Source organism: Lemur catta, chromosome 11 (assembly GCF_020740605.2).
Source record: "Lemur catta isolate mLemCat1 chromosome 11, mLemCat1.pri, whole genome shotgun sequence".
NCBI lineage: Eukaryota > Metazoa > Chordata > Mammalia > Primates > Lemuridae > Lemur > Lemur catta.
In genome coordinates, this window is record NC_059138.1 from 44760742 (window position 1) to 44781137 (window position 20396).

The 20396-nt window shown below is 33.1% G+C and overlaps 1 protein-coding gene across 2 annotated transcripts in view; it reads right to left on the minus strand.

Moving 5' to 3' along the window:
• The window catches only part of CACNA2D1 (calcium voltage-gated channel auxiliary subunit alpha2delta 1), a 469212-nt gene that overhangs the window by 124530 nt on the left and 324286 nt on the right, over nucleotides 1–20396 (minus strand). For both annotated transcript variants that reach the window (XM_045564425.1, XM_045564424.1), the window contains exon 7: nucleotides 5506–5637. In XM_045564425.1, coding sequence (XP_045420381.1) covers nucleotides 5506–5637 — 132 coding nt within the window. The remainder of the gene's footprint in view (nucleotides 1–5505; nucleotides 5638–20396) is intronic.

Here is a 20396-nt window from a genome sequence, read left to right on the forward strand (position 1 = left end):
CCATAAATGTTGAGGCTCTACTGTCAACCCATTTTCTTCTAATTGGCTAGAAATCTACCGAATGCTTCCTTTCTGAGTCAACTAAAAAGGATTCTTTGGACTACCTTGTCACATGCTATTAATATTTGATGTTTAAAATATTCTTAAGCTATTTTTCAAAAAGTGTTACACAATTTAAGTACAATTGGCTACTTATATAGGGGAAAAAAGTCAGTTTATAGAATTTGTAACATGGGTTCTTCTGCTTTTATTTCAGCAAAATCTTAGCAGATATAGCAGCAAGAAAATATTTCCCAGAGTTCTATTTAGCACTAGCTCAATATACATTAGGTCACTTTATTATAATCTCATGGTTTTGAAATGAACAAATGAGGTAAAGCACAGGAAGAACAAATGATTAATAAGACATTAAGTAAACGTCATATGGAGATGAAGTAGATTTTAGTTTTATCTATCTTGTTTTATAAATGCAACTAACTATCCACAAAGAATAAGTGCTGCCTACATTGGCATTTCAATAAGCCACTGATTCCTAATTACAATCCCAATTACTGCAGTAATTGGTACAATTTCAGGAGACATTAATAGGTGAAATGAATAGTTTGTACTTATAGTTTTTATGATGTGTAAGAATTCACAAAGTTGCTAGCTATTGAAAGCAGTTTTAACAGCTTTAAAGTTAATTTAGGTAAGTAAATTAAGAGCTTCTAAAGGAAAGAACTCATAAACTGATTTTACAGTAAGCACATATTCAATGAAGATGTCATTAGATTTGGGTTCCAGCTTTATCTATGGTAAGAGATAGATATCTGTATGACTTAGCCAAACCACTCTAGTTATCCTGCAAAACAAAGACTACACTTAGCAGGCTATAAGCAGATAAAGTTAGTTCCTGCCCTGAATATCATCTGCTTTAATCATCTCAAGTTACTGGTGAAGAAATAGGTATAGAAATATAACATGACTTAGCCAAAGTACAAAAAGATGCTGATGGCAATTTTTACAGGAACCAGTAACTCCTCACAGTACAATGTTCCTTTTATCATAACACACAGTCTACCTACCTACCAAGTTGGAGAGAAGAAAGGGGAAGAAAGGAGAGGCTGGAGGAGGAGAAAAAGAAAAAAGAAGAAAGAGGAAGAGGAGAAGAAAGTGGACAGTAGGAAATGATTATCAAAACTTATTTCCACACACATCGATGAAATCAGAAAGAAGGTTCATGTTCAGTCCAAGGACAAATATTAGAGTTCAAATCTCTATTAATTACCAAACAAACTACTTTTCAGAATTAGCCTGGAGAGGTACCTTTGCATTAGGCCAGCACTAGAAGCCTTATGAGGAGCCAGCGTTTCAATGCATTTTAAACAATCTGATAAATGAAAATCATGAGGGTGCTCTCATTTCCCCTGTATCTGGGCAATGCAATAAAAAACATATTTCATGCTTTCTATTCTCTTAACAATTTGAAAATTTAAGCATTATTATGTTCCTTGTCTCACAGCTGAGTTCAGTGAGGGTTTTTTAAAGGTCACCCCCCTATAAAGTGGATTGATATCCTGGGGATCTGGTTTAAGAATATAATTGCTGAGGAATCTAAAAAGGCTGATCTCATCATAGAAGTAGAGAGTGGAGTGATGGTTACCAGAGGCTGGAGTGGTTATTGGGGAGGGAAGAATGGGAAACGTTGGTCAAAGGATATGTAAATAATAATTAGATAGGAGGAATAAATTCAAGATTATCTATTGTATGACATGGTGATTGTAGTTAATGATGATATATAGTATTCTTGAAAAATGTAAAGAAAGTAAATGTTAAGTGCTCTAATCACAATGATAACTATGTGAAGTGATGTTTGTTAATTAGATAGATTTAACTATTCTCAATGTATATAAACATCAAAACATCATGTTGCATATGATAAATATATACAATGTTATCAGTTTAAAAAAAAATTTAAGAATTGCATATCCCCTCCCCCCACAGTACGTGGCCCAGCTCTAAGTAGCATCTTAACAATGAACAGGAATATTTTTTAGACTCCATTGTGAATCAGAGGGCTTTAGTTTCTACAAAACATTTTATTTTCAATAACTCCATGACAAGGGTCCTCTTAGAAAAATAAAATTTAAAAAGGCAGCTTACAGAACTAAAAATAATTATATAATTCTATATGGATGAATGTATAAAATAGATTTTGTCTGATCCTTACAACAATCCTAAGCAGTTATGGAGAAGTTGCTTTTCCCATATTACAAATGTAGAAACTGACAGCCTGAGAAAGAGGATTGGCAGATTTAGCAAAAAGAAATACAGGATTAATCAATTAAGTTTAAATTTCAATAAAAAATAAACACTTTTTTGGTAAAGGTATCTCCCAAATATCACGAGACATACTTATACTAAAAAGTTCTTCATTGTTTATCTGAAATTTAAATTGAACTCGGCATCCTTTATTGTATCTGGCAAGCGTATAGAAAAGTAACCTAAGCCACTGGCTAAAACCTACATCTTCTGACCCACTCCACTATGTGGTGGTACGGCCTAACACTACGGCTGAGTCATGTTTAGATCTTCCACATTTCTATTTCAGCTTCCTTGTCAACAGACCGTAACTCCAATTATATCTTTAATGTCTCAGATGAAGAGAAAGCTGGATTTTGGCAAAATAACTCCAGTTGACATGCACTGTAATGGAAATGCCTTCTGTTTCGTATTTTCAAAGTACTTTTCATCATGTTATCTCATTAATCAAAATAACCCCTAGAAGATAAACTGAGGAGTTATTAGTGTTCCTATTTTTCAGATTTGATGATTAGGACTCAGAAATTTTTGGAGACCTATCCAGTTTCTCACCGCTTGTAGGGAGATCCTAGCCTGGGGACCAAGTCTTACATGTGAAAATCCAGTATGTAAAAGTAACATATATTCTGTTTCTACTCATTGTTAAGATAATTAATAATAGAGACTATTTTTGACCTTTGATTTAACAGACAGTAAACCAAAATAAGCCACTATACATTATTAATATTTTTGCTTGTATCAAAATGGTAAAGACAGAGAGGGATGTATGGTCTGCTGAAAAATTTAAAAAATAAATCACTTCATTTTATAAAGGCTTTAAACTTGCTAAAAGTGTTAAACATGTTGAAAGCATGTCTTCATATAAACAGAAACACAGTAGTCCACTTTTAAAAGTATAGCATTGTCTTAATGCCTTTGCTAAAGAGACTTGGTTCTATTATATTAATATCATTACTGTCAGAAAGAGTAACTCAGTAAAAGATTCACTAAAATTAAAATTGCAACAAGTGTATTCCATACCAGTCAAGCGAGTTATTTTGAAGATCACCCTCTAACAGATAAATGAATTCAGCCTGACAGTTATTTGGTGAGTCAACTTGTCTGCCAACCCCTTACTTCAAAACCAGGTACTGTAGGTGTGCATGGGTTGCTTCGACAGCTAATGTTCTCAGGGGAACTGCATGGATTCAACTAAATTAAACATCTAAAGATCTTTTCCAAGATGAAATGAACAATGCCAACACATTTGAAAACACATGATTAGGGTTAAAAAAATTAAAGCCATAATCCCTCAATTAGCATTTAAAAGTAAAGAATTACAGAAGATGATTTATAACTTTAAAAGTTAACTGGTATTAGTAAAAAGAGCCATTTTGAAAAGTGTTCATAACACAGCCCATCTCTCCTCCATCTCTTCACCCCTATGTTCTCTACTGCTTTCATAGAGCACTCATCATTGCTCTCCTCCTCCCATTTCTCTCCTGTAATTGTTCCTTGTCTCTCTCTCTGCATCAACTTCTTTCTGGCATTGGCCACTTGGTTTCTCATTATTACTTTTCTTTTCTCCTTTTGCTCCTTTCCCTCACTGCTCATTTATGAAACTTTATAATGAGGTAATATATTTTAAAAGACTTAAAAGCTACGTAATGCTATAAGTTACTGAAAAATGTATTCTTATATTTGTATAATTATTGGATAGGATATCAAGTGTCTAATTCCTATACTTTAAATTTCACTTATAAATGTTTTATGAAACCTGATATAATTTTAAGGTTTATTTATCAGGTTTATTATGTGTATGAGTAGTGGAGCTTTTTTTCTTTATATTATCTTGTATACTAAAATTTTCAATCTTCTAATAAATAATATTTAACATGTTACTAAAGTAACTTAAGAGTATTTTTAGAAGGGTTATATTTAAGTGAAAAATATTTCCGTAACAGGAAAATTCTATTATGATAACTATGTGATAATATCTTCCCCACATCAGACATTAACACTAGTATTTTATTATAACTCATGACTTTTTTCTATATTTAATACAAACTTGGCCTTTTTGGTGCATTGTATTTCTGCAAAAAAAAAAAAAAAAAATGCTGGTTTTACTATCTGTCATTTGCAACCATGCAGAAGTTTTATGATCTTTACCTAATTTGAATAGGTATTCAGTCTGGTGATGTCCAGATACTTTTATTCATTGCTACTGCAATCCAGAGCTATATATTATCTACTTTCCATTTCAACCCTTTTCATGGCTGTGATTTTTTATTATGAATAATTCAAATTGTTAAACATGTTTAGGAAACCCAAGTCTCAAGAATTCCTCTATTTAAATTCATATTGTGGCCATTTAAAGCCAAATTACCTAGCATGTATCACATAACACAAGACACGTCTTTGAGAAAGAAAATGCATTTTGTGTTTGTCAGCTTGTTCTAAAAAGTAGAGAAGTTAAAAATACCAACAGACATTTCATTTAAAGTATTTTCAATAGATTCTCAGGATGTACCAGGAATTAATTTTTCATTTTCATTATGGAAGTTACTATTTATTTCTCCCCTCACTTATAAGAATAAAGGACATTACCAAAGGATTTTTAAAATTTTAACTAATAAAATATATTCATCTTCATTGAATATATATGATCACGAAGATGTACTCAGAAGTAATCCAACCTGATGCATGAAAAAGCTCTATTTTCCTTGTGATTTCATTTTACTTTTGTCACACTCATTTTAACAAATCCACATACATTGATTAAAGAAAAGCATTAACACTTTTGTTATAAATTTCAGGCATAGACTTGAAATCTGGAGAGAAATACTTCAATTAGTTTCTAAAAATTCTTTCAATTCTCTAATATGTCTTACAGTGTGGTCCGTGCTGAGCAGTTGGATCCTTATCTCAAAATTGTTTCAGGAGTCATGGTAATCTCCTGTTGTAGGTACATACCTGCCCCTGGTCTCCCTACAGCCTAGACTGATTCCAGGCACCAAATGCTCCATTTGCTTCTTAGGTGTTTCAGTTTAGACTGATTTTGGTCAATATAGAACCATGTAAGGAGAAATATTCTCTCCTTATAAAAATAGTGTGATATAATCATCTTCTTACAACATTGGAGAAGGTGATAGCATGTTCTCAAAAAACACTGAGGCTGAAACTTAACAATTTTATTTGACAATTATTAGATCACCAAGCACTTACCTGGATAATATCGGGCCAGGCCGGTGGCACTGCCAAACACCTGCCACAACAATGAAGGGTCTTCCTCTCGATTTTTTTTGAAAACGTCATCTAAGGCACTTGTCCAGTTTAGTTCATTTAACACAATTGTTGCTAACACACACAAAAAAAGGAAAAATCAATTAATTCAATTTTATAATTAAAAATTGAATGTCTTCATTTATTTGCAGAATAATATTACACATTTTCATTGCTCTACCTCTAAAAGCACTCTAATCCTGTTGTTATCAAAATGTTTTAGACATGGAATTATTTCTTTAAACAAAATTTTATATGACAGTGGCCCCACTGATATTTTCAGTAGGGTAATTGGAGGGCGGGAGGCTGTCCTGTGCACTGTAGGATGTTTAACAGTACCTCTGGCCTTGACCCACTAGACATCAGTACCATTCCCCCTCTCGTGACAGGCAAAAATGTCTCTAGAATTTGTCAGATGGCCCCTGGGGGCAAAATCGCTCTGGTTGAGAGCTGCTGTGACACATAAAACAGGAGGAGCGTCGGGTGGTATTTCTCCTTATCCTCAGAGGCAGTTCTCAGGAAACCTATAGGATGTTCTAGGGCACAGTTTAAAGATCATGACCTTCAAAAATGGATGAGTCTATGTGGTATACTAACATAAACAGGCCTACTACCCAAGTTAAAAAAAATAGATATTTGTCATTAAGCATAGTTTATTAACTATGTTTAAAAAATTGTATGTATTTTGATAAAGGAAACATTAATTCAGAGGCTTGACAATATCAGTGTTAGAAATAGCAACCAGGAGATACTTTATCACTACCTTTATAAAAAATGTGTTTTTCTTTTCCTGGTTAGTTCAATTAATAATAAGAGCATGTTGCTATTAAAGGCCAGGTAATTGATTTTGATACCTAACTACCGATTGATCTTGCATAGCTATCACAAAGATATGTCATTCATTACAATGAAAGAGAAGCAATTATAATGTGAAATATAACATGGGCTAAAATAGTACATAATTTATAATTATGGTCCTTCATGATCATAAATTCTTAAGTCTTACAGATTACAAATTTAATTGCCTTAGGATACAATTTTTCTTTTATCCAAAAAGATAACCTAGATAATCTTATATCTTTTTTTTTTTGCCTTTATACATAAAATATGCATCATGACCCCAGAAGATTAGCAGATTAGGCCATTCTGCATTGGAGAATCTCTGCCCAAGCCTAAATAGTGAAAATGTCCTTAGGATAAGGACTGGAGATGCTGCTTCACTTTCTTCTATTCTTTTATGCAACAACAAATAAAGCAAACAAATGCAAGCGCAGTGAAATCATGCACAAGATTTTTTAAAGGTAAAAGAAAAAAGAGCTTTGTCAAAAAAGATGCATAGCATCTGTGTTTATATTTTAAAGTCTGTATCATTTACCAAAAAGGAAAACAATAAAAACAAGGTGATTGTAAAGTGTTCTGGAACCAGCATCCCAATGTAGTTCTCATTATTGAAAACTAACAAGATTTTCATCTTTATGGGTGTGATTACTTTCAGAAAGATCAGTTGTGTGTGTGTGAATATTCATGAGCTGGGTCAGATCCATAGTGCATCTGAGATACTAGAGAATTCATATTCAAAAGCATGATCCAGTGAACGCTAAGTGGCTGGTTATATGAAAATTTATATTCACACAGATAACTTGAACTGATGCCCACCATTCATGAATATTTATATTAATATACAAAACGTCACAGAAAAAAGGGACATTGTACTTTGCTTCAAACATTTATGACTTTTATAGTAATATTCTACTGAACAAATAATGATGTTTATTTATGAACCAGATAGACTTCATTAATCCCCAATCTATTCTATCTTTTTAATTTCCTTGACTCTTTAATTCACATTAAGCAACTAACATCTAATTATTTTAATAAAGATTTATTTGTTTTTAAGTCTGCTAATTTTTTCATAGTTTGATAGCTTAAGAGCTACTAAGTATTAGACACTGATATACTGTGAATTATACTTTTATGTATTGGAGGAAAAGTCAAGCTCTGAAATATTCCTATCATCATGGCAATATGTTTTAAAATTTCTACTTTATACATTTGAAAGTTCTTTTTTTCAGATAAGCCATTACTAAGGTAGATTTCAAAATATTTCACCTACAAATGAGCAAACTATGTAAAGAATTCCCAGGCGAGGTACCTGAACTAATTAAATTTTACTCAAAATGAAAGAAATGGTATCATATATCTATCACGTTAGCAATGTTTATAAACTTGATAATACTCAGTGTGTAGCACAGTGTAAGGATACAGCTACTTCCATGTGTCAGTGTATATTTATAAGGATTTTAGAATGTAATCATTATTCTATTAGTCACAGTCTTTCTATGAATGTCCAGAGCCAGAAATAAAAATTCAAAGGGTCTGCCATGGGAAGGCAAAATTACTACAACCTTTTTAGAGGACAGTTTGACTGCATCTATCAACAAACACACAATCTTTCTTCCAACAATTTCACTTCCAGATATTTATACTATGGAGAGAGTATAGGTCCTCCAGTGCTTAATCAGAGAATTATAGAGCAAGAATTATTCATCCAACTATACCATTTAAATTTCTTAAGATATTAATCCCAAAACTAGAAAGTAGTATAAATTGCCGTACTAGGAAAAGTTTTTTTCTCAAATTCTATTAAAAGCAGCTAAAAAAATGTAAAAAAAATATGTAAAGCTTCAAAGCAAACAAACAAGCAAGTATAAATAGTATTTTAGATCTTTGGTTATTTGGCCACATTTTTCTGATCCACATTATGAATTATATTTGACTAACAAACATATATTATTTTGGTATCCTGAAATGAACAGACTTTTCTCTTCTTAATTTTACAAAATTAAATAGCTTATCCAGAATTACTAAGGCACCAATCATTTCTCCATCTCTATGCTATTAACATACTTAGGACAAATAATGCTGAAATAACTGAGTAATCTGCAGATAAACCAATAATAAAACTAATGCACGATACTGGCCACACTAAAATAAGTTTATGTCATTTTTTGGATTTGAATTCTAACCCTGCCATTTTCATTGTATCTACATATATACAATTTCCCTTTCCCTTTCTCTCTCAACATGTAAGAAGAGTTTATTTAGGAAGATTTTTAAAAGTAATTATTCTGGGTAAAAAGCCAAGTGTGTTAGAAAAGTTAAAAGTTGTTATTAGATCTTTTGTTTTATATCACAAAGAGTCTATGTGGTTATGCTGGTGTCTTTCTCTATTCTCAGCAAATATCTTTAGTCTCCTCTAGTTTCCCGATACCACAGTTCTTAAAAAATCACAGGTATAAAACATGATTCTTTCATGATGGAAAAGAATTAAACAAGGTCAAATTCCTTGGGAAAATACTATGTTCAGCAAATATCTCAATGGATTATGAAACTGGGTATGGTTCATTCACGTAAAAAAATCTACACTCAATAATTGTGGAACTCTGGCTCACTAAAGTTCAACAGATTTCAACAACATTCAATAGAAAAAAATAAGTTTTCATTTGTCATTGCATATTACAAAGACTTTAAAATGCAATTATCATCCCATAAGTCACAATCTTTATTTGAATGTTCACAGCAAGAAATCAAAATCCAAAGAATCCATTCAATTACAGAAATTTTAATATATAATAAATTAGTAGCTAAATAATGTTTAATATAAGAATTTCATAATAAATTGTCTTTTTAAAAAAATTTGAAATAGTTCTAGACCACATATAAAACTTCTCCTTTTATTTGGACAGATATATTTAAAAATACTGATAATAGTTCTCATGGTTTTCCATAAATTATTTAGTATTATTTAAAATTACATTGCATTTTATATTCTCAATTGTATATTATACATGATATTATATTACATATTATGTATTATATTCACTACTACCCTCCCATTCCTCCCCATCCCCAACAAATAGTAATGTTTTACATTCACACAAACTTCTAATTTTTTGCTTGAAATGAGATTGGAAGTACATGTGTGGTCAATAATTTTTCACTGCAGAAGGCTGGTCAATGCCAACTGGCCTTGAACCAGTTACTGACAAACTTTGCTAAGTTTCATACGGTTACTTTAAGAGTAAAATTAGTTCTCGTTTTCTGTCAACTTTTAAGAAATGAAGATCTTTATCTCTGTTAGAAAATTAGATTTTGCAAAAATTAAGTCTTTTATAGATAGATGTCCAAGGCCAAGCCTACTAAAAGCAGTGAATGCTTGGAAAGCAACCCTTGACTTTGAGGCCTCTATTCTGAATGGCATAACAGGATTTCAGTGATAATTGATTCAGAATGCCAGAATAGTTAGTTTTCAAAAACATGGCCTTGGTGTTCAGCAATTCTCTCTTTTAGAGTATTCTATTGTTCAGTCTGGCTTCTCAAGGGAAGAAAGAAAAATCTAATTTGTAACAGAACAAAAGAAGCACCTTACATTTGCTGCTAATTCTTCAAAAAGACATGACTCTCATATCTATATCTTGTTTACGACATGAAATACAGAATCTTTGACGAGCTCTGAATCCAATTTTCTTCTGCAAACATCAACCAATAAAGTATGGCATTATTGCTCCCTTTTAAGTTTGAATAATTTTGTTGATTTATCCAGGGTTCAAGGCCTCTCCATGCATTGAGGGCACTATTTGACTATTTGAAAAACCCTAATGTTATTTATAATATCAACTACAGCTTTTTTTTTTAACAGCATTATTGAGATGTCATTGGCATATAAAAATTGTGCGTGCGTGTGTGTGTGTATAAAAAGTGTAAAACCTTATGTTTTGATATATGTATACTTTGTGAAATCATCACTAAAATCAAGCTAATTAACTTTTCCATTACCTCTACATAGTTACCATTGGGGTAAAGGGTGAAAAGATCTAATTTAATATCTACTTTCTTAGAAAATGACAAGTAGACAACACAGTATTGTTAACTACCCTCACCATGCTATACATCAGATCTTCAGAACTTATTCACCTTGCATACGTGAAAGTTTGTACCCTTAATTGCAGCTTTCTAATGAAGCAGATATATGCTAGAATAAAGACAAAACATATTTGTTTTGATGTACTTAAAATATAATTTTGATTAGTGTTTGATAAGAGATGTATCTAGTCTATGGGACTAGATACTAAAAATTATTTTTGTTTAACAATACTAAATATTATAGAATTAAATAAATAAGACAAAGGCCACAATGTTTACTACACTATATACATTTAACTAAAATACTATTCTGTTATTACAGCCTCGCATTGAGATAAAAATTAGCATGTTAAACTACTGCCACTAAGAATATTAACTTAGTAATATTTATTAAGTACTTACTGCATTCCAACAAGTATTAACCATTTTCTATACATTATTTAACTTACAGAATGACATTTTGAGTGAAATACTATCACCTTCCTTTTTAGATGACAAAAATAAAACCTAAAAAGGTTATTCAAACAAGTGCGTTAGATTCCAAAATTCCTACCATTCATGAGCTATTTATTTCTAAGCTTTCACTTTTATGTAGTCTGATTATCTAGAATTTTAAATCTGAAAAACAAGATTGCCTATGCCTCAAATGATCCCTAACTGAGACCTATATTCTTCCTCAGGAGATATTTGGCAATGTCTAGAGACATTTTTCCTGGTCATGACTAGTGGGATGATACTGGCATCTACTGGGTAGAGACCAGGAATGCTCTAAATATCCTGCAGTGCACAGGATAGACCCCACAGCATTATCAAATGTCAACAGTGCCCATGTTGAGAAACGCTGGTAAAGTATAACTATAAACACAAGACAGTTGATCCGCTTTGAAAGAAAACAATATTCTCAACGAATAGTGTCAACAAAAACCAGAGTAAAACTTCTTCAAAGTAAAAGTTGACATATTTAAAAATAATACTATGCTTCATGCTATTAAATTATGTCAATATTTCAGGCTACATTCTGGCACTCCTTGGGTTGAGCACATTTTTATTTTAGCTCCAGAAACTCTAACACACCATTCTCTTCCCTAAACAAAGCAGGCAAGGGTTTCAAAACTAGTTTATAGTGCCATTAAATGTTACCCAAAGCTAGTTTTTAGTGCTATTAAATGTTACCCCTTCCACCATCTTCATTTTTGGACAATTACAGAATATTAGAGGGTTTTTGTTTTGTTTTATTTTAGATTCAACACTGTGTGATTCTAAACTAGACATATCTTTTATCTTTATAACAAGTGTTCATTTCATACCATAGTAAATAACATAGTCATTAAAAGAGTTGCATCAACAGATGAGCTGAGCCAGATGTCGCTAATTTTATTCATCAACCCTAATCTCTAAAAAGAAAAATGTTAATAAGAAGAAACTCACTGATCCAATTAAGAGCACAGACAAAAAGAATCTACTTTAAGGACTAGACAGTGTGCATAAATATTAAAATGAATGAATCTTTTCAGTGGATTTGGCTAATGGAATCTCATCAAATCCCAGCGTAAATGAAAGATTAATAAATTACAGGGAGATGGGAAGACCAAATCTAATCTCTATAATTATGTCTCAGGCCCCAGAATTCACCTCCCACTGAGGATGGGAGAGCAGAAGGCTCCAAGGCACACAAGGACCTTGATGAGGAGATAAGCCTTATTCCTCCAGTTAATTTGGTACAAATATTAAAAGGCCCTTGTCCTTGTCAATTCTCTAACCCCTGTATTACTGAGATTCTGGCCTTGCTATCTCTTTAGTTTCCTGTAGATTGAGCACCTGGCCAATGCCCAGAACACAGCTGTTCTGCTTTAATGAAATCTGCAAATTATGGAGCACACAGGGAGCTCAGAAGAAATCCACATTATTATTAAAGGAAATAGTAATACAAGGGGAATAGAACACACTAGGATCTAATATCATGTCTACTAATTGAAGAATTTTACATCACTTTAAATAAAATGATTATTATAAGATTTGGAGGGGTGCTGTAGGGATTTTACATAAGAAACCTCAAAAGAATAGGAGGCAAGATAAAAATTGTGTTTTATCCTTCAACATTCTGTTTTTCTGTTCCTAATATTATCAAAACCAAACAAATTATTAGTAACTTTGGTAGCCAAGAATCCCAATCACCAGTACAACATGCTATTTAAAACAAATCATTTAACCTCATGTGCTTCTGTTGTTCATCTAAAAAAAAAAAAAAGAGAGAATGTAACTATACTAAGGGTCCTATAGAGCCTACAGGGTTGGTGTAAAGGTCAATTAAGTTTATAAATGAAAACTGAATTAATGAACATAATTTTATTACAGTTCCTCAGCTGGATTAAAAAATTATAAGGTGCATATCTCCTTTAAATGTCTTGCTTAGACAACAGCTCCTTTTGAGATGTCAGCATATTATTTTAGTCTTGTCAGTAATTTTCTTTTCCCTGAACAAAAATACATTTCTTTTATATGGAGCAATTAGAATGTAATTCTGTGTTTGTGTTGTATAAAGTTACATTACTGCTGCCCAATCCCCTAATTTACTTAAAAGCTATCACATCATGAGACTATTCATTAGACTCAGCTAGTTGAAATATTTTCACTTTGAATTTGGGAACATTACCTAATTTGAAAATATAAACCAGGAACTGTAGAGTAATTACCTAAAGAATACAATACAATTTCTTCCATTGACACTACTTCACAAAGTCATCTTCATCAGAAATTTGAATATTTGTAATTAAAAGTATAAAACTGTTAAATCTCTATTTATAGATACTAATATTTTAGTAAATACATAGCCTGCTAAATTCAAACAAAGAAAACTAAAAATGCCCTAAAGACCTTTTATTTAAACCTTAAAAAGGGTAATAAAATATGAGGTAAAAAATCAGAATCTCTGAAACACACAAACTAAGTTGGAAGCTGTATAGAAATGAATATGCAATTAAGATCAAATTTAAAGGACTTCAAGTTGAGTTTTTTTTCCCCATGCACACTATCAATTCTCTTGCTGGTGACGCTTTTTCCTTAGAATAAGTGGTATTTTAAAATGAGCATGTGAATGTACACGGTATGAGCAAAGGCTGTTCTCACCCCCTGCCCACCTTCTCACAGACTGCACATCTTTCTGCCAGAAGTAGCCATTTGACCTTAGGAAAGTCTTTTATCCTCTCAACCTCAACTTCCTCACCTGCACAGTGAGGATAATAATAGTACCTGAGCCACAGAGGTGTTCTGAAGATTACGTTTTACTTAGAATACTACTTGTCATTTAGTAAGTGCACAATAAACGTCACCTGCCTTGTCGTCCTTATTAATTTTTCTCTCTCGAACTCCTGACTCGGCGTCCCAGAGTGCTAGGATTACAGGTGGGAGCCACCGTGCCGGCTCTGACTCAGGTGGGGCAAAGGCAATATATGTAACCTAAACATTTGTACCCCCGTAATATGCTGAAAATAAATAAATAAATAAATAAATAAAAGTTATAGAGTTGTAACATCAAAAAATTTTTTCTTTCTCAACTTTCAGGATTTAAAAGATATTTTAAATTTATCTTAATGGAGCAAGTCTTATCTAGCTTCTATAAAGAAAATAGTGCACTAACCTTTCCAAAACCATTTCCATTGTTATAAGACAATGGCAAACTAAATATATATATATTCACACACACACACACACACATATATATATTTATATTCTTTCTAATGATAGCACTGAATGTAATACATAATTTTGGTGAGGAGAAAATTTTTACAATGGGATATTCCCAGTGCTCCTCAAACCAAAGCACAATGGTGAATGCTGCATGGAGTACAGCAAAGAGACACCAAAATTCTGGTAAAAGGAGTGAAATTATGTAAGATCTAATAGGCATGCCAGACACACACACACACACACACACACAGAATTATGCACAAACAGGCTACTGCTACAGCGGAGAAGAAACTCAGGTTGAGAAATTCAGACCAAATTAGATATGGGAAAACTCTTGCCTTTGCTCTGAGACTGCCCAACTGCATAAGGAATTTAGTGTCTCCATATAAATCTGGACTGCTGAATTCACAAAGAAGGATCAAAAAGTATTGGAGCTGACTAATGAGATACAGTTGAAGATGGATAACAAGGCTCCTGGGGATGAGGGTGATACTGTCAATGTGGCACACACTGCTTGGTACTTAACGGTTTGTGTCGACCAGTTTTAGAACAAAGAGTTGCCTGGTGATTTTAAGATAGAAAGATCAGATCCATTGAAGCACAGTACATAGAAGTCGGCTATAATCAAGAAAAGCAACCCCTTGGTTTAACACCATGTACTGACTCAGAGTGAAGAAAGAAAACAACTAAACACATCTCAGAAACTGAATCAAAAACTATTACTTAGAGTCATATTACATAGAGGTATGAATGAATGAACTCTAATACCATTCTAAGACAACATGAGGTTAATATCCTTATGATATCTCTAGCTGCACATATATAATTATCTACGTGCATATTATGCATATGTATTACACATGAAGAGCATTCATTACTTTTTATGTATATAGAAATATGGACATCTATATAAAAAAAGAAAAAACAGACATAAATATTGTTAGTTTTCAGGATGCTTACAACATAGCATGATTTGTGCAGATTTTAATGTGCTCATTACAGTTATTGACACATTAGATTTATATTCAGTCCTAGCTACTGCATTGCTCAGCAAATATAATACATAAGATAATACAGACATAATTCTTTCAATTCTAATAAATCATGTATTTTTTATTTTCATTCATAGCTTAATATCCTACAAAACAGATTTTTCAAATTGATGGAAGAAACTCAAATTATTCTGGCATAGCTTTAAAAAATAGTATAAATAATTCAACACCTAATCAAAACAAGTACTTATAAGACTTTTTTAATGACTTGAAGGCTTTCGATCTGACAAAATATAATAGAGGATGGTAAACAACCAGATCATGTCAGTTCTAGCTCCCACTGTATCCATCCTCTTTCCTTGCTCCACAGCAATATTTCCTTAGGTCTTTTGCAGTAACCTTTAAATATTGTCTCTGCCTCCAGTTTTAGCTCACTTCCATCTATTTTGCCTACTGCTGCCACAGCGTTCTGCTTGGCAAATGCCTGCCCTAATTAAAAGTCTTCAGTTGTTCTCCACATAAGCTGGTCTTTATCATTGGCTTCCATCCATCCTTCTGGCCTCTTCTCCTACTGCTCTTCAATCCCAGTAAGCCCAAGCCATAATGAAAGCCTTTTGACATTCTCAGAGGATGCAATGTTCACTCCTGCCTCCCAGGTCACTGCATACATGTACTGTCTTCTCTGGCTGGACTGTGTTTCCTACCATGCCTACTTGTTAAACATCTCCCTTCTTTCATATCTCAGTTCAGTATCAACTTCTCTATGGGGTGTCCTTTGATTTTCCCCATTCCGCCTCCCCCTCACCTAGCAGAGTATAAACTCCTTCCCCACTCTCCTATAGCTTTCTCTGTATACCTGTTAAAATACTTCCTGCATTTCACTAACCTTGTTTACCTGCATGCCTTCTATTACACTACAAGTAAAGTTAGGGTAGGCACCACAAATTATTTATTTTCCCCAGAATGCCTAGGATATAGTGGAACAGGCAATGTAATGTGACAAACTCGTGTTTAATGAACAGTTGTACAACCTTAGGCCAACTATACAATTGTATAGACTTCTAGTTTTTCAGGTATAGGATGGAGAAAACCTTACCTATGACATCTAGGGTTATGAAAATTAAAATATAATGCTACACTTAATGCATAACAGGCATTCAGTGAACAGTAATGCCTAACATGTTTAGGTACTCAATACATATTTGTTAACGAATGACAGAGTACATGAATATATGAATTGTGACACTCAGGTGTTGGGTCATATTTTCAAGTTAGAAAAAACTTTCAGTAAAGAGCAAACATTTTCCAGTTCTTTAATCACCTTTCATTGTGCCACATCATCCCTGAGCAAGTACAAGTGGTAGAGCATGTCCTTTTCTTCCCTTAAGCCACAGTGATAGATGACTGGTGGGTATCATCTGAATTGGAGGAGCTTAATCATTCTGGTCTCGTTCCTAGTTTCACTTCAAGTTCTGTAATACAACTACCCCTTTTAATGGAGATGTTTTGAAGAGCCTGGTATAAATACTATGCCCCAATTTTTAGAGACCTCTAAGTCAGTGAATATGTCTAAGAAGGTTTCTACTATCTCCCAATCTGTGTGGTTCATTTCCCAATCACTTCATTTCTACCATATATTCATCCAATGAATATTTACCAAGCAACTATTTTGTTTCAGGCACTATTCTAAGCTCTTAAACAGGAGTAGGCAAAATTTTTCTTAAAGCAACAGATGGTAAATAGTTTTAGGTCTATGGTCTACATGGTCTCTGTCGCAACTCCCTTTGCAGCAGTAGTACAAAAGATCCCATAGACAACACTTTAAAAAACAAGTGTGACTGTGTTCCAATAAAACTATATTTAAGAAAAGAGGTGTTGGGCCATAGTTTTCAGACTCCTTTGTCAGAACTATAGGGCTCATCAAGATGGACATTCTACTGAAAGAGAAACAAATGAACAAATGAATAAATAAGACCACGTAAGAGCATCATAGCTGCTTTTTAAAGAATTAAATCTTGGGATGCCACAGATATTGACTAGGTGGCTTCTTTAGATTGGATTGTCAGGAATGTTCTGTCTGAAGAGCTGTATTTTAAACTGAGGTTTGAATGTCAAAGAACTAGCCATGGGAAAATTAATATAAAGCACTTAAATTAAATGATAATCTAAAGAGACTGAAAAATAGGAAATTCCTAGATGTCAATATGATGGCATTATGATCTAATGTGATATTTCAAGGATAAAATATCCAAACAGACACACACGGCAGAAAGGAGTATTGTGCCAGACTAAAAATGTTTTGGGGATTTTCTACTGTAATAAACGTATCCTAGAAAGGAAAAGGTCTAACTCTAGCATTGTATTTAATCATTCAAAACATCATTTATTAATAATCCTTGACTAGGTTCTTAAAATTCAGTTTCAGGTAAATGACGATCACTATTTTCAAGTTACTCTGAGTCTAATGGAAAAGACACAGAGGTACATCAAAGCATCTAAATCAAATTTTGCTTTGTATCACAGACACTATTAATATCACATGCCTATCAGAAACTAAGCAAATGTTCTGAGGAGCAGGGAAGAAGTGCTGGTCACAAAAGACTTCCTGGAAGAGGTAACACACAGTTTTAAAGAAAGAGCAGAGAAATGGTAGAAGGACCGACCGTGTGGCGAAGGCGGTGAACTCTTTGTGCAGGGCACATAGGCAAAAATAGACACACAGCATCCCAGGAGTTGAACATTATTAGAAATGCTTGAATGGAAGGAGAATGTAGAACAATGGCAGAGATAAGATTACAGACACACTATTGTAATTATCCAAAATTACTAAACATAAATATTTTGAGATTTATAGAGAGCCGCATAACTGAAGTGTGAAATAATCATGCATGCACTTGAGACTTCATTCTGAAGCCAGTGTGGGACAAGCCCAAGTGTGGACTGGAAGCCAGCCAGATGTGAACAGGGAGGACAAGAGAGAAAGCTAGTGAGTGCAGTCAGACTGCTGAGGAATAATACTGGTCTGAACTAAAAAAACAGCGGGGAACACAGAACAGAAGGAGATTAAAAAGATGTTGAGGGGAAATAATCTACAGACCATGGTGACAAATAGTGGAAAAGGGGAAAAGAGGAAGTCTGGTTTTCTGGCATGGGTGCCCGGATAGTATTATTCACAAAGATACGAACACTGGAAGAGAGGTATTATTTGGGGCCAACAATGATAAATTCAATCTGAACATAATGTGAGGTACCTGTGAGATATCCATTAAACAGGGTTATTCAAAAGGCAATTAGAGTAATGAATCTGCATCTTAACCATGAAGTCTATATGGAAGAATCGGATTTGGGAGTCATTGTTTCAGTGACAGTTGGAACTATTGGTTTAGAATAAAATTATCACTAAATGACACCGATACAGTATATGGATCCTCAGGTACTTTAAGAAGCAAATACTTATCAGATAGAAGTTGCTAAAGGGATGTAATATGGACCCAACTCTCATGAACAACATCACTTCCCATAAAAAGTAATCGGTGAGTCATACACTTTAATATTGTTTTCACTTAACAAAACTGGCAAAAGGTGTCTTTAAAGATGATGTTCACATTTGCAGTAAAATAAATGTACTGATTATAAATCCCATGTATCTGTGCAAAACTCAGTCTACCAAGACAAGATATTGAAAACAATAAAACTCCATTATCTTCTAATGCATTTTTAAAAATTTTGCCTTTTTCAAAATAGTTATTGACTTAAATCAAGCACCCAAGGATACAATTCCTGCAACTCTTATAGGTAGAGCACTTTGACTAATGCTTGCTGTGCACTTGGAGAATAAGCAATTGCCCTGCCTCCTCCGTTAGAATGATGAGGTAATCTATTGCGCCTTTATACTTACAGAGCCTCAGGAGACTGAGGCTTGATGATTGCATGGTCTTATAAAGCCATAAAGTTCTACCACAGGAATCGCATGTGTATTATAAAGACACTTCAAATTGCTGAACATACTCTCTTCGCTATCATTGCATGACTCTTTTGCAATTCACATGCACTTTTGACTTCTGAAATGATTTATACCTGCATCAGAACTTTGAATGCACGTATGCCAACTGCTCTCATTCATCAGAAGGCAAGACTGATAAGATTTAATTACTTAAAAACATATCAGATTTTTATTCATCAGAAGGAAACTTCAAATGGCTTTTCAGTAAGATGTAATACCAAAAAGTACATTTTATACAACATAAAATTAGGCATATGTTAAGAAGTAATAGTCAATTTAATTTTAAACAAATAGGTTTTGATTCTCTGATGTAAACACTGATGGTATATTGAAATGAATTTTACCATTCTTCCAAAAATGTATCTGCCTTCATATTAATCTTACTTTGTTTTTAAAAGAAGCCTTTACTTTGTCAGCTTGTGTTCTCTATCAAACTGACGGAAGCCAGGATCTTTCACATTATTTGTCAGTTTCTCTGCCCTTTCCAAATAAATCTGAAGCAAAGCCTTTTCATATCTTTGTCTGATTCAGTTGAAATCCTTTTATATTTTATTCTACTGAAGTACTTATCAATCTTCCATTTTTTTCTCCTTCCATTTGCTATTGCTGTATGTGACACCTCCAACAATTTGTGGTTAAAATCAAAAGCCTGTGCATTTTATTATTGTTTGACATATTCTTTTGTATTTTTTAAAAATGTTTTGTTACACATACCCTTAAAGTAGCAATACCTTGTTTCTTAGGCAGGAAAGTAGGTATATACACGAATCACTATAGGAACCAGATCATTTTATTCTATCCTCTATTTAAACCGGTGTATACTTATTACATGCATAATTAATGACACAATTCATTTTTAAAATATTTGGTTATTATAGCCCTTCTATACACTGACAAAACTTCACATACTTATTTTTTGTGAGGACAAAAAATGAGGTTTTTATACTTTTAGACATTCCAAATGCAGTTAAGATGGAATTTATTGTTTCTTTGTATTAGTCTCATTTTCCTAAATGCAAATTTGTTCCTTTGGTTTCAAGGGCACACCCAGTGAGTGATCTTTACTACTGCTTGAAACCCATCTTATTAATTAATAGAAAATTTTCTATTTTTAAACTACTAAATCCAAAAATTGAATCTTTTTGTCTAGAATATATATCTTTTATTAAAGTTAGTAAATCTTTCACAGGTATTAGTGTTTATAGAGCATAAAAATGTGTTCATTAAGA